The sequence below is a fragment of the Anguilla rostrata genome, chromosome 1 (genome assembly GCF_018555375.3).
Source record: "Anguilla rostrata isolate EN2019 chromosome 1, ASM1855537v3, whole genome shotgun sequence".
In the NCBI taxonomy this organism is placed as follows: domain Eukaryota; kingdom Metazoa; phylum Chordata; class Actinopteri; order Anguilliformes; family Anguillidae; genus Anguilla; species Anguilla rostrata.
This window is the reverse complement of record NC_057933.1, coordinates 35,379,867-35,397,748: the sequence shown is the minus strand read 5'-3', so window position 1 is coordinate 35,397,748 and position 17,882 is coordinate 35,379,867. Positions and strand designations below refer to the sequence as shown.

Genomic DNA, 17,882 nt, shown 5'->3' with positions numbered 1-17,882 from the left:
AATCAGTTGATTTAGCCCATCTATCAGGAACATAGCAATCACTAGGGTAATAGCTCAAGAACCGGTGGACTTTTTTTCACTGACCCGAGGAGTAAGCTTCTGTCTCTCTAAATGTGGGTGCTTTGAGGTGTGAGTTATTTGGGAAAGCAGCGTTGGAACTGTATGTGTGTGTGTGTGTGTGTGTGTGTGTGTTTGTGTGCGGAAGCCAAAGAAGGCACAAGTCATTTGTCAATTTTGGTGTGAGGTCAATTCTTATGAATGTGGGATATCTAAGGGAAAGATAACAGGTGCAGATTGACCACAGGGAGGGGCAGTGCATGCATGTATGTATTTGTTTGTATCAGCATGCCTATGATAGCAAATTTGACAGTTTGTACACAAACAAACGTGCTCACAGTTCAATCTCTCAGTGCAGCTGGTGCCAGCGGCCCCCGATCTGCAGTGTGTCTGAGACCTGCCTGTCCTGAGCAGTACCTGGCTGCGGTGCTCACCGCAGTGAGTGCCAGCCAAACCACTTGCAAAATGCACAGTGAATCACCGCCAACTGAGCCGCACTGCAAGGAACCGCGAGGGCTCTCTCTCACTCCCCTTCTCCTGCAGAGCTGGATGATACACTGTGACAGAGGCAGGCTGCTCTCCCATGCATAGAGTCTGTCAGACGAACCCATCAGCTGGAAGGGCTTGCTGTCATTCCCCAATTTATTTTCAGGTCAATATTATTTTAAAAGATATATACATACGTTACATGGCCAAAAATATCTGGACACCCTGGGGTTGTTTTTCCTGATTTGGGCTAGGTCCCTTAATTTCAGTGAAGGCAAATCTTAATACTAGAGCATACAATCAGATTCTAGACCATTCTGTGCTTTTCCCAACAGTTTGGGGAAGGCCCTTTCCTGTTTCAGCATGAGAGTGCCCACAGGCACACAACGAGGCCCATGTAGAAACAGTTCTGTCAAGAACGGTGTGGAACATCTTTGGGATCAATTAGAAAGCCAACTGCGAGCCAGGCCTTGTCATCCAATCAGTGCCCATCTCCACTAATTCTATTCTTGTTGAATGTAAGCAAATCCCTACAGAAATGCTCCAATATCTAGCCTTTTTAGAAGAGTGGAGGTCATTATAGCAGCAAAGGGTGGACCAACTCCATATTAATGCCCATAATTTTGGATACAATGTTGGTCCACATACTTTTGGCCATGTAGAGTATATATATACAGTACTGAGCAAAAGTCTTAGGCACCCTAGATTGTTTAATATAATATATATGTAATATAGTATATATTTGGTCTTAGATGTTTATTTTTTGTTTTCTGCATTAGTGTATCAGTAGAAAAGCAAATTTGAGATTTCCAAACATGAATTTTTCCAAAAATGAAATTTTACGCATACATTTTTGTATTTTGTTAAATAAAGTAATATTTTAAGTAATAGACTACTTTTCAGATAAAAACTTAATCAAGGGTCTCTGGGATTACCTGGAGAGCCAGAAGCAAGCGAAACAGCCAAAATCTGCAGAAGAACTGTGGCAAGTTCTCCAAAATACTGGGAACAACCTACCAGACAGTGTACCTAAGAGAATTGATGTAGTTTTAAGGTGAAGGGTGGTCACACCAAACATTGATTTTATTTAGTTTTTAACTATTTACTGCTCTTTATATTATTTTCTCGATATGCATAACCTTTCATTTCATTATTTTTGAATGCATCTTAGCTGTATAGCATCTTTTTTTACAGGTGCCGAAGACTTTTGCACAGTACTGTACTTATAGTTTCCAACCATGAAAATAAAAAGCAAAAAAAGCAACCACAAAAATTCCAGTGACACTATTTAGGCAGAAAACTGTAGGTTTGATTACAAAGAGACAGGTGGTTATATCTTTAGTACAAAAAGAACCTGGGTGAATTTGCTAAAAGCTAGAAAACTAGCTTTCTAAAGGATTGAATTTAATAGAATATTCCTCAACTAAAAAACTTGCTACCGCCTTAAATTCCCATATAGCAGGCTGAATCTTCCTGAAATACAAATGTTCTTTGTATTAGCAGACCCTGTAACTCTCCAGGACCAGGGTTGGAGACCACTGCACTAAGGAGACACATGCACATATACTGTATGCACTTATGCAGAAATACATACGCAAACATGATTTTATTATTATTTTCGTCTGCTTTAGATATTTTTTTACAAACAAATTTATAATTTGTATAACTATTATTCCCTTCAAAATGATGGGAGGCAAATGGTCACAGGGTGCTGAACTATAATGTATGATCTAAATGCCGCCTGCACTTGTCCAGTTCTGTGCTACAACCAGTCTCCTTGCCAATGTGAATGTTCACAAGTCCACACCACAGATTTCCTAAGAAGCCAGGAAACCACGTCCCAGCATGCCTCACTCCTGCTGCACAGCCATAGCGTGACTGCCCTGCCTCTGGCACCACTTACTCCTACCATAAGCTGCAGCCCCACCAGTAATGTGATCCTAACTGGCTTAAACCATATAAGAGTTTTGCATGCAAATTGAGTCTAATTGGTTTGACCAAGACTAACCTTTCATAATCCAATTGATGTATTATCTTTTGAAGGCCAGAGTCAATGCCCAGTCAGAAAATCCCCTAACCCTTCCCAGTTGATTTTTATTTTTTTTGTAAACTCCATGACAGAAGTGAGTGATGGAAACATATATGGTAAAGTGATACAGTAAGTAACACAGTAAGCAACAAGGTACATGTCAGTGTTTTAGTAAGGCCTTTATATGCAGCAGAAAGGGTCCCTTCATATGTTTTTCATTCTTGTCTTTTTCCAGGCAAGAATTATATCTGTAATCAGAGAATATGGTCCTAGAAGCAATCAACCACTGTTCTTAACTTTGGTTGTCAATAAAATATTTTTTTTTCCAGTGCAAACACATTTATTTTTTGGTTATGGTAAAAATAAAAAAATCTGCAGAACAGGCATAACTGTTGCACTTACTTGTTAGTCAAAGCTGAAAACCAATGTTGATTGAATCCTGGCCATACTCAGAATATATGGGATTGCAGAGATAAACTGTAGAGGGATATGGGCTGAAGGACCATATCCCTCGACAGTATCTCTGTAATCACATATATTCTGAGAATGGCCAAGATTCAATCAACATTGGATCTAATTAAATTTTGTTAAATTAGATAAAGATTAGGAAAAACTGTGGGAAATCAAATATGGTCAATTTAATGCTACTATTTTGTATTTTTCTCATTCAGTTCTCATCCAGCTTTATGTAATGTAAGTGTCACAAAAAACAATAATGTTCAAAATCTCTGTGTTGTCTCTTAATTCCTGACAACTACATTTTGTATAAATGCAATGTGTTATTTTACAATGACAATATAATGCTGCAGTTTCTTCATGTTGAGAATTGGTTAAACACACTGCCGAAAAAAACTAGTTACAGTATGCTTCCATCTTATTGATTTCCTTTCACATTATTATTGAAGGTTTTACTAAAACTATCCCTGGTCCTTCCTACATAAGGCAGAAGGGCAGTTTATCTAAATGACCGTAAAGGACACAACACTGATTATCATATGGTGCAGAAATGCAGCATTGCTTGTTTAATTCTCTCTTATCTTGATTTGCGTGGTGATATAATCTTAGTTTACTTTTTTGCTGTCAGGTAATGTTATTTTCTAAATGTTATTTTCTCAATTAACAACAAACACAAGCATTGCAGATTTATATATGCCAGATGTATTTTTTTTAAAAATGGTCAAGTGTTTTCAGGGTGCACAAACAGATGATGTCCTTTATTATGTAATGCTCTGAATGACATGCAGAATCAGGGGTAATTTGTTCTGTGGTACCAACCAGTTTTGATGATAATTGTCACAGAAAAACAAGTTGGTTATGCATTGCTAGAGAAAGTTACAAATTATTTTTTCAAATGTAATATATGTCTTAATTCCTAGTACAGTCCTTTGTAGTCTTCCAACTACCTACTGAACTTGGAACAAATGTGACCTTAAATTAAACAATTAAACAAACGACGCCTCAAAAAAGGCAAGTGTCTGTGCAGTGGCCTATGGATGGGAGCAAAGAGGCCCAGCATTAACTGGTCCCATCTGGCTGTATTTTATACGCAAATCAGCCTCCACTAAATCTAGATAAAACTCACTGACTCGTGATCGGTGCGATGATCTTCATACATCTAAATTTATATGCTAATCGGAATCATTCAAGCATTTAACACATTCTTCTGCATCTGAGCACTATCACCTTCTACCCCCTCACCCGACCCCCCATCCTCATCCTCACTCAGCCCTCCCACTCTCATGATGATCTCTTTGCCTCTCAAACCTCCCAAAAATGATCTCTCTCTCTTGTCTTGTCTCTCTTGCTCTGTCTCTCTCTCACACACACATGCACACATACGCATACTACTGTGTCTCTCTTTGAAATGATTTTAATTGGCTTTATTCTTGGTACAGGACTTAAAGCATTTAGCCACAGACTCATAAGATTTCACTTTCTCTCTCATTTTCTTCTCTCTCTTCAGCTCCAGTGCTATCTCTCTATCTCCCCTCCCTTTGCCCCCTCCCTTTTCTTGCCTCTTTATTTGGTTTGGCAGGCTGAATAATTCAGGCTGCCCGCTGGTCGTCTGGGCAGCAGCCCCTGCGCGTGGTCCCGGAGCCGAGCAGATGGACACCTGCGTGCAGCAGGTGAGACAGATGGCAGAGCCGCCACTGGCACACCACATCCAGGTACATTAGCTTCCCACTGGCAGAAAGCTAAACAACAACAGCATAAAGACAACATAAAACCTGTCCCCACATTCCCGCCCACTCCCCAGCGACCCTGCTGCAAACCGTGCCTCACATTGTGCTACCACACTGGTGGAAATACCCCTGTCCTAAATAAAAACCAGTCCTCGTGCTATTGCCAGCATCACACTCGCCATGCCATGCATGTTGGAGGAACACTGCAGCACAACCATTCATTCCACAGCTCACTGTACACTAAACTACTTAACGAAACAAGCAAAGTGCAACTATACCTCAGTGAACTACAATAAACAGAAAAAAAACCTTTTATTGGCTTTTATTTTACTTCCTTACCTTGGACAACATAGAGAATGTGCTGAATAGAATGTGTGGCTGGCTTCCATGCTGAAATGCTGTTGCATTCTCCATGAGCTGCATTTGCTGTACTTATCTTCACTATTAACGCGCACCTTTGATAAATTCATTCTATAACAAAAGGAGAAGCAAGAAGGAGAATAAAAAAACGCATCAGAAATATTGATAAAGACCTATGCCATTTTGCACTAACAGCCAGTGATGTAGCCTAACCGCAGTGAAGGACTTTTTATGGCATTTTAAAGATTTATTTAACAGCCCTCTTGGACAGGGAGTGCAGATGAGGGCCTAAGTTAATGCGTAGCGTTAATTGAAACCGCCTTGACGTTTTAATGCACGGCCTCATCATTGCACTTATTAGAGTTTATCAGGTCTTGAGTTGTATTGGGGAAATTATAACAGGAGGTATGCTGGATGACACATGACTGATCAGCCGCTGGGACTGCAGGAGCAATCAGTTTGCATTATGGGGAGCCGGAAGCTTGCACACAGACGCAGATGAATTTAAGCAATGGGAAAAAGTTTGACGTCAACAGGAGAGAAAAATCAGGGTGTTTCGTTAAACTGTCCTACATTCAATGTGAAACTGGAATAATCACTGTGTGGGAATTGTCTAATTTCTTTTCTCTTTTCAGCATATATAGGCCTATGGGGTGATGATGGGCTATTATTTTTCTTTGTTTGGGATTATGCTGGATCATGATGATGCAACAAACAGGCACTTTTATGAAAAAAACAGATGCAACCTCACCAGAAGGACAGGGAGATCAGGATCAGATACAGACAGAAATGGGAATGTGTGGAATGTGTAATGGTGGGTAAAGTTGAATGACTGGTCTTGTTTGTTTGATGAAACCTGAGCAGTTTTTGTTTTGTGCTTTTGACTGGAGCTGTGTGAGATTTATATTTAACAAATGAAGGATGCTTTGCTTCAACCCCTTTTTGTTCAGATTGGATTTCTGTTGGATTCAAACATCTAATGGGAAAAATGCCACCACTAAGTACCACTGGAAAACATGAACATCAAATCATCTTTGAAGCCGCTCCACAAATTTCCAAGGAAATGCTCACAGTTGTGTTTGTTTTATATTTTTTTTCTTGGTCATGAAATAAACAAATGTCCATTTTTATGTGTGTGTGTGTGTGTGTGTGTTTGTAGGTAGAAATTAAAATGTTGATACTTTGGTCTGTTATTCAATAAGTGCATATATTAACTGAATTTGTCTCTACCTAAGGTGTTTTAAATAAACCACAAGTGGCCTAATACTTTTGGCCTGCATTTTATATAAATGTACACACACACACACACACACATTACAGACACTATAATGTTTGCACTCCAATTCAAGGCCTTTGCATGCTTCACTGCAAAAGAGCAATGTGGTGTAGGCATTGCCATACCTGACACCTTGCTTTGTTGGAGCAATTGGCCTCAGAGTCCTTACAGGATAGTGTACAAGTCTCCTACTGTCTTCCTAATTAAGAAAGGAGGCTCCCTAATTCTCCCTTCCGTTCCACCTCAGAGGACATGATCAATGTCATTAGCCATACAACCCTCAACACCAGCCACACTTTCAGTAATGAAACTAATCACTCAGCTCGCTCAACTAATGCTCTGCTCAACCCTGACGTCAGAAATCAGACTTGTACTGTATCTCTTTCTCCAGATTTGACTGATTTCTTCATCCTGGCTATATCTCTACATCTCACTCCTAATTACTGACTAACCAACTAAATAAAATTAGCTAACAGAACAAAGCCTACTATACAGGAAAATGTCCAGCATTAATTCAGCTCCAACAGGGACAAAATGTACTCTGCAAGAGTTGATTCTACACGGAACATTTTACTGTGTATGTTGTCCATTTTGAGAATTTTTGTGTTTTTGGAATTAAAAGTGCATTTTCAATTATACTCAACATTCTTATCAACAGAACTTTAGTGGTGGCAAGAGGTGGTGCTGGTGTGGAATGGTTGGGGGCGTGGGAGGGGAGGTGGAATTTTATGGTACTGTGAACTACATATGTAGTATTGAGAATGCAAGTTTGCATATTTTTTTATTGCATATTTGAGAAGGCAATTTCTAAAGATCAATTCCTGAATTAAGCTGATATAAGTATTTGTTTTTCTGGGTTCCATATGAATGTAATATGAATGTGATTAGAGGAGTTAAGGGAAAGTAAATACAAGTTTTCAGGTCCATTGAGGTTATGTGCACACAACTGCAGCTTAGAGCAGGCACCTATGTTTGAACTGTACACAGAGAATGCTGAAGTGGACCTACATTGCCCATTGCTCGAGGAACCATATGAGTGGAAAAATGGGCTTACAAATCTGCATGTTCATTCTTTTTTTCTGCTGAGTGAATATAGAAATAAATGTGTGTTTGTTGCACTGATCACATTCAGAGGTGCATCACAGTATGTTTTTAGTTAAAATAATTTGTTCTCCTTAGTGATGAATACATGTTTATATCGACTGGAACATGAAAAGGAAGGAAACAAAATGTACATTGCTTTATGTTTTATGGCATAGAGGGCTTTAGTTTACTTGTTGGGACACTACATATAAATCTGGGGGTGGTAGACAGTTTTTCTTGCCTACATAAATGCTTTAGTTGTGAGCAAGGTGAGAGTTATATATGTATTTGATACAGAAAAATAATTAGAATACTGTACACTAGAACATAGTCGATATCTAAGTGTTTCACAACATCATTATTATTATTATCATTATTATTTCATTTGTATGTGTATTGTTGTTGTTGCTGTTGTTATTGTTGTTGTTATTATTATTATTATTATTATTATTATTAGTAGTAGTAGTAGTACTAGTAGTAATAGTATATCAATTCTAATAGCAGTAATATGATCATTGGATATATTGATATTAGACATATCAGAATCTTATTTATCATTATTAGTTTCTATTAATATTGCAGATAATTTGTTATTGATGGACCATTATTTTGTAATGCCCAATGCATGCTGGGATAGGCTCCAGCACCCCCCACAACTCTGCTCAGGAAAACGGATATAGATAATGGATGGATGGATAGATATTTTATAATTATTTTTTATGTCATATGGCACGTACATAGCCGTTATAACACTGGGAGGAAACGGAGGACAAAATTATATTTGTACTTTGTAAATTATGCCTTTATCCCTTAATAATAAAATTATTATTATCATCATCATCATCATCATCATCATCATCATCATCATTATTATTATTATTATTATTATTATTAACAGCATTATTGGTATATTGTTGTTGTAGCCACACAGTAAAGGAGCTCTGATTCAGTGAGGTTGAATCTTTTCTGAACTGCTTCCAGAAGAGTGCGTTTTCATGGCTTCACACCATGATCTGTGCCAGCGCTTTATCTTAGGAGATGTTTCAGTGCAATAATGGACGGAATAATAATACATAGACTTGTACATAGACAAAATATGCTATTAATGATTTCAGAATTATAACACAAAACTTGGGACTGAGGAAATCTTATACAAATTTTTTCATGAAACACTGATATGATCTTTTCTTCACAAATGAAACAACACAATACACACTTCAAATTGTAAAATTCACAGAACTAATGATTTCAATATTATCACTCAAAAATATTCATGAGAACATGTTTATCAATTTTATGACACCAGAGTAAACATTTCTTACATATGCAAACACATGCAAACACACACACACACACACACACACACACAGGCAGAGACAAATTATTTATTTTGTTAGTACCCATTCAGTCGAGCTTCTTAATATCTGTAGATACATTTTTTCTCCCTAAGCACAAGAAATTTGTATTGAAGTAATCATGGGCTCAACATAACTTCAAAAAATAGATGCATTTCTAACTCTATTTAAATCTATTTTATTCTATCATATTAAAAAGCATATGTTATTGGATGAGAATCAAAATGTACATAACCTTCATTATTAAAGCACAAAATGAGCCTCAACTACTGGGTTCAAGATATCAGCTGAGGGCTAGCAAATAATAATAAAAAAATACTATGAAAAATACAAAAATCAGAGCTAAAAATGATATGTCAAAGTATGTACAGCAGAAAAAACAGCTATTATTGTGTACAGCCTACAGATTTTTAGACTTACAATGCAGATTGTAGATGAAGATGTTGATAAAGATCGTCAATGTCAAACTGTTTTGCTGGTACCAGGGACGGACATTTAAAATGTTTACTTTCATTGACATGTTCCTTGCAAACTGATAAATCTGATGCAAAATATAAAAAATCCGTTCCTTCATCATTCCTATTTTATCATTTGTGACATTACTGGCTAGACAAGGTTGCACATCTTCCGAGCATCTATTAATAATAATAATAATAATAATAATAATAATAATAATAATAATAATAATAATAATAATATTATACACTGCTATGGGAAAATATCTATCTGAGAAGAGAGTAAAATTTTTACTGACACATGACTGCAAATGGGTAAATACACATCAGCGCATACTGAACAACAACAATAATAATAATACATAATAATAATAATAATAATAATAATAATAATAATAATAATAATAATTTGTGTATAGGTTGCATATTCTAATCCACCTTGTAATATATTTTTCCCAACCCCAGTATCAGTGTTGTCCCACACATTGCAGGAAAACAGCTAGAAATGCTGGCTAATAATAAGGTTATGCATTCTAATTACCACAATTATTATATAAATACAACTGATCCAAAATGCTCCAATACAAGACAGGATATTTAAAGGGTGAGATATTCTAAAAATCAAAATTTAAAACAAATGTCAGAGCATGAAAGGAAAAATGTCAAAGATTACAAAAAAAAATTGTAATATTACAAATAAAAAACAAACAAAAATATCAGTAAAGAGGGGCTGGAGCCATGTGTGGAGAAAGGATAAACCTATAGGATCCTACCTGAGCTCATTTCACACTCCTGTCAAAATGGGTAAGTACAGCCAGTGCGTGGATGAGGATTAGCAGAGAGGACAATGAGCTGAATTAAGCCTGGGGACTTTGTGCGTGCGCCTCAGTGTTGTGTGTGTGTGTGTGTGTGTGTGAAAGAGAGAGACAGAGACAGAGAGAGAGAGATTGAGAAAGCATGTTGGTACTCAGCTATTCACTCAAGTGTTGCTATTCCATCTGTGAATGGAAGACCCTTGATTGATTAGACAGGTGCCATTCTTACTAACACGGGAATGATGGCCTTCGCGCATGGTTATGGCTACAGCCGCTGCTCTTGCCCTGCTCTGATGGGTGGCTGGACCAGGTTCCACCAGCCGTGCTAATTGCCCCTCAGAGCAGGCCAGTGCCATTTTCTACTTGGTTAGTGGTGTGGAGAAAATAATCAAGGTAAATGCACAAATTTATACAAAAATAAACTGGGCGGGGGGGGGGGGGGGGGACTGTTCATGTAGTTCAGCAGAAAACAAGACATCTCTTTTATTCTCTTATACACCGCAATGCGCTCACCCTCTGTGTTTCCGTTTCGATGCTAATTTGGAAAAAAAGCACAATTGAGCAGGGCACACAGAGTGTAAAGAATTAATTTCTGGGTGCTTGCGTGCTTGGATTCCTCTTTTTTTTCCCCTAAATCCTGTGTTATTTAGTTATCAGGAATTGTCCCTTTAACCTCTTTGGTTCAGCCATGATTAATGGGACAGGTGGAATTTAATGCTGCTGAGTTACAATAGTGGTTGAGACCATGCAGCAGATGGACTGTCGGGTTTAATATGATGGACCATATACGGAAGTGACAGGCAGGGGTGAACACTTCCTCACATGATTTTGCCGTCTCAGCTGCCCAAAAGTGCAATCGGACAGCATCATTGGAAGGGGGAAGCACATTCACAAAATAACAAAATTTTAAAAAGACTGATTATTTAATTTGCTATTATTTGATTAGTTTGTGTACTGATTGATATATATATATATATATATATATATATACATATATATATATATATATATTGCTAAAGTGGAATTTAAACAGATAATGTATGTGCTTTCCGCAGTTTTATCCATTTTCAATTCACACTTTCATATTATTTTGTAGATCTGTTAAATACAACACGGTTGGTGCTTGTATGAAAGAGAAAGTGGCATCGTAATGAATTAAAATAGTGAATGAAATGTTAAAAAAATTTTGTATAAAATTGTGCAGTGCACAAATTATTTGTTGAAACCTTCTGAGTAAAATGGTTATATTATCTGCTAAACATCCAGTACATTTATATAATTGAATGTGAAACCTCAACTGAAAATGAAAAATCTGAATGATAGGAAAATGTATATTTCTTTCTGTGTTTTAAAAAAATGTTTGTGTAAAAAAGGCAAGTTTGCACCTTTGCTGAACTATACAGTTCATGTTCTTACGCCAAAGTCAGGGCAAGGGGAGGAGGGTTTGTGACCTTACAGGGGTTCAGCCAGGCCACACGTGCCTCTCGCTGCGTCGTATAACAGCCGGTGTGGTCAAGCACGGTTAAGTCGCACCTACCCCACAGACCACACTCCCCCATTGGTCCAGACAAGTAAGGAAAGAACTCATTGCACTACACACCCAGTATCCGCCTGTCCAGGGAGAAGACTGCTAGATTTTCACACTTTCGTCCATGCACCATGACATCCTCCTACTTTACCTACCGCGGGAAGACATGCAGCCTTTTCATTGGCATCTCTCCTAACCATAGCCATGCTACTGCCACTTTGAACATGCCTTTACATTCATAAAAAATCTCAGTCCCACAATTGTTATTTTTAATTCATGGAGAAACATCTGAGCATTTCACAAACTATGGAAGGAAGAAGGGATATAAAAACCATTTTATTGAGAATGCCAAATTTTCAATTGCCAGAATTTTCTTTAGAAATATATATTTTATTTCCTTTTACCATTGCAATTAAATCAAAACACAACCATTCATAGTGCCTAACTTAACACTTTACCTATCTTTCCCATTTCACAGCTGAACTTTCATGTACTAAATTGCTTTTCTGACAACACAATGGGAGGGACATTCAGGACCACTCTTGAAACAACATAAATATTAAAGCCAGCCCTACTTTACTGAGGTGTCCTCCTCAGAATGTTATTTTTATTAATGACTTACTTTTAAAAACTTCCACAACTTTCTTATATGGTTTTTGACCTAATAGATTAGTGATTTAACTAATCTATCTTCATGTCTACCTTCACTAACAACAGGAGAGCAGAGCTATCCAAGGAATCAAGGATTTTGCTAAGGAATGAAGAAGGGATAGCAGTGTTAGACATCTGAATATAGAAAATGGATGGTGAGAGACGCTTAACAATATGAGGGGTGTCCTAAAATATCCCATGTGTACAGCTGAATCGGCAAGACTTTAGACGAAAGAAGAGGAGAGGGAGGAATGGTGAATGCAGAAAAAGTGCAGCGCTGACCCCAACCCCCCACTCCAACCACCACCACCACCACCATCAGTGGCACACATGAAGTGCGGAAGGGGAAAGAGAGGCTAAATATTTCACTGTCACTCCTCATGGAGAGTGACGAATCATTTCCCCCCTTTGCTGCAGGACAATGTCAATTTAACACAAGGCCAATGAACATAAAAAAAGAAACAAACTGCACAAACTCTGCATAATCACGTTACCTTAAGAGTGCTGACCTTCCTGGTATAGAGTCGCAGCCAGTATACTCCCCCCTCACACAGATACACACACACACACATGCTAGGACATTCTACAGAGGACACAACCATCTTTGATTCCCTGCAGTGAGTAAGACGAATAATAAAATCTCTGGTGGTCACAGTAAAGTTCCGTACTTGCACCCTGCCTGGCTGTGCATGATCAGCCTTCCCCATTTCACGAGCAAACTAGCACAAACTTTTATCCACCACCTCTACACACTATCAGAAACTAAATTTACTCCTACCGCTTCATCTCAATTTACACAGGCTACGAAATTTGTATATCTCTATTGGGAAAAAACAACAGCATCCATCTAGCTGCTTTGGATGCCACTAATAAATGAACAATGTGTCTATTTGGAAACTACTGCTTGAGAATCTCAAAAAGCTTTTGTAGATGTTAGAAACTGGCTTCCTAAGAACAGATCAATCTTTAAAATGTCCAACCTTAACAAATCCTTTGTTCTGTTTTATAAAGACAAGCTGATGGCAAGACAGTGAGTTTCAACATCAGAAAAAGAGGATACATTTCAATAGGGATGATATCACATGAATGTCTACAGGTTAATGCAAAAACTAAATAAAAAGGAGGAAGGTAATGGCCTCATTCTCCTAATTACTAATTCTGTCAATACGCTGATATGGTGGGTTATGATTCCTAATTGTGCCACACACCTCTGAAATGCTGTGGCCCTAGTCTCAGCTGGTATTATGCCTCTTAAAACAGCTTTCAAATTCTCATAAAAGCACATCTACTCCTGTCAGAAAAGTCTTGATGGATTGAGTATATATCAGAGAAATTGACAATCGCATTATCAGGTACCAATTTTTTTTCTTAACTTTAATGCCCACTGTTTTTTTTCCCAAAGGCTTTGTGTGTGTGTGTGTGCGTGTGTGTGTGTGCATGCATATGTGTGTGTGTGTGTGTGTGTGTTTGTCTGTGTGTGCATATCCACAGGAGTACGTATAACACCTTTCAAACAAAAGGCAAAAAGCAGAGCCCTTCCCGACCAGCATTCTCTGTTGAATGATGGGGCACTCATAAGTGTTTTCCCTTTTAACTGGAGTTAATTACCCTTGGAATGCTTTGGACCCCTTGAAACGAGAGGAAGTGGCAACACTCACGTTCAAATAAGTGGGGCTACAATAAAGACAATGAGCAGCCAGACAGCAGCGGATGGGGGTGGGGGTGGGGGTGGGGGTGGGGGGGGGGGGGGTAGAAATGTAAAACAGAGCAATGTGTCTCTTCACTTGGGAAAGGCTGACCCCGGGGTGGCTCTACGCATTAACAATGCACAAACCAAAAACAAATAAATAAATTTAAAAAAATAAAAACCTGTATGACTCATATTCACATTGTTTGATGGGTGAATGAAGTAAATGATTTTATAAAAAGATTAGGAATAATTTAATTTGTGCAATCTCTCTTTATTCCGCTTGATCTCTGCCTCCAGCATTCCACCTTCTCCTCATGCTGGGAGAACATAAAAATCATCAACTTTTCTTCAAAGACAAGCTGCCAAGAGTCTTATTCACTCTCAGCTGCTCAACTGAAAGGGGCAAAGTGGGTATGGATAAACTCCTGGCTACAATTAGAATGGACAATCTCAGCGACTTAGAATGATGAACCTATTTATCATCTTTCTGTTTGATAGTGAAATACACCCACAGGAATACCCTCTGTCAAATGAATGGCTAAATATAAAGAATGATCCCTCAGTACAAATATAAAATAAGCAGATTCAGAGAATACTATAATTTGTAATATTTGTAGTATGTGAATTCACAACAAAAGATATCAAACAATTTTTTTACCAAGCTGTCCTGTCCCAAAGACAAAATATTTAAAGAACACCATAGCACCTATTCCCATTAACAACATAGATAGAGTGTTTCTAATTCACACGCACACGCACACACACACACACACACACACACACACACACACACACACATATTAGCATATTAATTTAATAAAGAAATAGAATTACACAAACAATGAAAGCAAATGAATTGGCAAATTCACAATTAATTTCAAACATTGAAATGTTTGATGGTCATACATTAGTCAACATTTTCTACAAGTTCAACAATTTATTTGCAATTCATCTGCAATTTTGCTCCTCTCACATTTTTACACCTGCGGCATTTTAATCAAATGATGGACATGCATGTCTATATTTTTATTTCAATTTTAAATATAAATATGAAAACTACGAAAACAAACAACATCACAACCTGAATAACATTAACAATAAAATGAATATAAAGCGAAATGTTTAAGTCAATTAAATATTAACTTTCTATGGAAATGCATTGAATGAAATAATCAATTTGGTAAAACAGCACTTGTTATTATGATTTCATTTTAAACACTGTCACTGCTGCTAAAGTCATTTGCTGATATGAGTTAAATTAGCTTCAAATCTCACAAAAAATTAATTGACTCAATTTTATCTATAAATTTTCTAGAAAAGGTTTATGCAATCAAAGTATTCAAATTACCAAAGAAAAGCAACAATTCAGCATAAATAGTGGATGTATAGACACAAAACAAAACAAGCCAAAATAAAAAGCTTAAATTCCATTGGCTGTTAAGCATACATATATCCATTCTATTAGTTCACAAATGCATATTATTTTAAACAAAAAATTTTATTCCAGCATGAATTGAAGGTTTTAGGCAGAGTAATTATTTTGCTAATGGATGATTATCATAACATCATGCTTATGTCACAGTTAAGGTTCTTGCTGCCAGTCCACAACAACAGACATTGCTCTTGGAAGAAGTTGGTTAGCCGCTATCATTGAATTTAAATATGTTAGCAACTTCCTTATTTTTAATCTCTTAATAATCCAAGAATGGAACTTTGCTTTTAAGGTCTAAACTGTGCTTTAATATAGAAGAGGCCAGCAGTGAATAGTTTCATTGTTTGTATTGTGCAACCTGGTGCAATTTTAACTTCCAAAGCTCTTTTACAGTATGTCTTTTTGCTCAATGCTCAATTACACAACAAGAGTAAAGGAAGCATTAATCAATAATGAGTAAGTCGCAATATGTGTGCGTGTGTGTGTGTATTTGGAATGAATAATGCACATTTACACTCCAATAAGGTCATGTAAAGGGGCATATATGTGTGTGTGTGTGTGTGTGTGTGTATACATATAACCATGTAAACTAACCTGATCAACCTCCCAGCATCTCTAATTTACACTTCAAACTCCCACTCAACTAGGTGAAGGAGCTCCACAGTAAAAGCTATGAAAAATTTACCAGAGCTGAAAATTTGTCCCTCACTTTATACTGTCCCCCTGCATGGTTTGTTCTGTGAATTTGTATCAGTTCTAATACATTTTGTGGGCCACATGCTATGCAGCCTGTCTGAAATTCTAACTCTCCTGGCATTTAAGACAGCTTTCCCCCTGACTGCTTTCTCTCATGCCCTCAGACTTACAAGACACATTTGCTATACAAATATTAACTGTGTGTCAGCACCCCTTGTCTTGACAATGTCTCCTTAAATTCACAACATATAGAAAATTATAATACTACAACTTTCAACCTGTTATTTCCTGTTTTAATACTGAAATCCCTTTCTTGGTTCCTAAACTGGGGAGCATTAAATCAACTACAGACTTGTTTCAGGTAGTAGTGCTCTTTGCTGTAGACCGTACAGAGCATTTATACTCGAGCCCGGTGCTGGCTGTCAGCGGCGACATAGACACCAACAAACATGTCAAAGATTTCATAAGCAACCTGACAGCGACCAAATAAATAACAAAAAATAACAAACATGCTACTGGCTACCACCGCAGCACAGACATGTATAGACACAGCACGTGCACAAACACACACCACCAACACTCACATATACACATGCATTCCTATGCAAGATGAATAAAAAGAAAATTTACCTACTCTTGTTCAGAGTGCAAGGAGAAACACTCAGGCAGGGAAAGTTCTACCGAATCCATGTGCACACTGCAACCATAATTTGAGCAAGCCCCCTCTATAAATCGAAGTTCTCTCTCTCTCTCTCTCTCTCTCTCTTTCTTTCTCTCTCTTTCTCTCGCTCTCTCTCTCTCTCTCTTCCTGACAGAGCACTGCAATTAACAGAAATTTGCTCCCGATGACAAGCCTATAGGCACAGCCAGTTGGGACCAAAAGCTCTTGCACTCTTCTAATCAAGGACTTAAAGCCACGATTGGAGCTCATTAATATGAAGTACGGCTTTGCATATGTAGTCCCTCTGGCCCATCCAGATGCCAGATTGGTGGCTTCCTGGCCAATTGGAACTGGACAAGGCTCTGTCTATACTCACAGAGAGAAGCGGAGCAGGTGGAGAGGGAGGGGAGAGACAAAGAGGGAGATTGGGGAGGGTGACGGTGAGAGAGAGAGAGAGAGAGAGAGAGAGAGGGAGAGGGAGAGGGAGGGAGGGGGATTTAAAGAACCAGCACATTCTCTTTGAGAAGACAATCAGTTTGCAGTGTCAGGCACAGGGAGACATACCTTTCACATCCTCTTGCAGGACTCTGTGCAAACTATGATTAGAGAATTGTGTTATTTCAATACAGTATTTATCTGTTTACTGTTATTTTCTTTTTGGATTTGTCTCCCATTTATTGTTATTTTTCTCTTTGGGGGATAGATCATTTTGTCCTGAGATGAAGTGGAATTCCTACAAATGCATACATAAGCTACTTAAATAAACACCTTATTTTAGCAGTACTTTAGGACTAATCCAAGTACAAAGCTGTGTGTTTGTATATATGTGTGTGTGTGTGTGTGTGTGTGTGTGTGCGTGTGTGTTTGCATGTATGTGTGAGGATACATGTTGTGTATTTATGAGAGAAAGAGAAAGAGCGAAGTTAAAACACAGCCATGCAATTTTTAATGAACAGTGGAAATGTCCCGATGAAAAATATAATTATATGATAGAACCTATGTTAAATCTCAATTTAAGTGTCTTTTAACAGATTATATTTAGGCCTCAGAAAACAAAAATCTTTCCTTTCAAATTAAGGTTATTGTGCATAACATGTATTGTGTATTTCGTCTTAGAAAAACAGT

General features: G+C 37.7%; 1 protein-coding gene across 7 annotated transcripts in view; it reads right to left on the bottom strand.

Moving 5' to 3' along the window:
- The window catches only part of esrrga (estrogen-related receptor gamma a), a 144,804-nt gene extending 127,699 nt beyond the window's left edge, over positions 1-17,105 (bottom strand). For 2 of the 7 annotated variants that reach the window (XM_064335918.1, XM_064335935.1), the window contains exons 1-2: positions 16,731-17,104; positions 5,095-5,226 (exon numbers count right to left, since the gene is read on the bottom strand). In XM_064335918.1, coding sequence (XP_064191988.1) covers positions 5,095-5,226; positions 16,731-16,786 — 188 coding nt within the window. In that variant the 5' untranslated portion in view covers positions 16,787-17,104. Of the gene's footprint in view, positions 1-5,094; positions 5,227-16,726 lie in introns of all 7 variants that reach the window. The other 5 variants (XM_064335926.1, XM_064335945.1, XM_064335954.1 and 2 more) reach the window with 5 other exon arrangements.
- Positions 17,106-17,882: the final 777 nt, after the last annotated feature.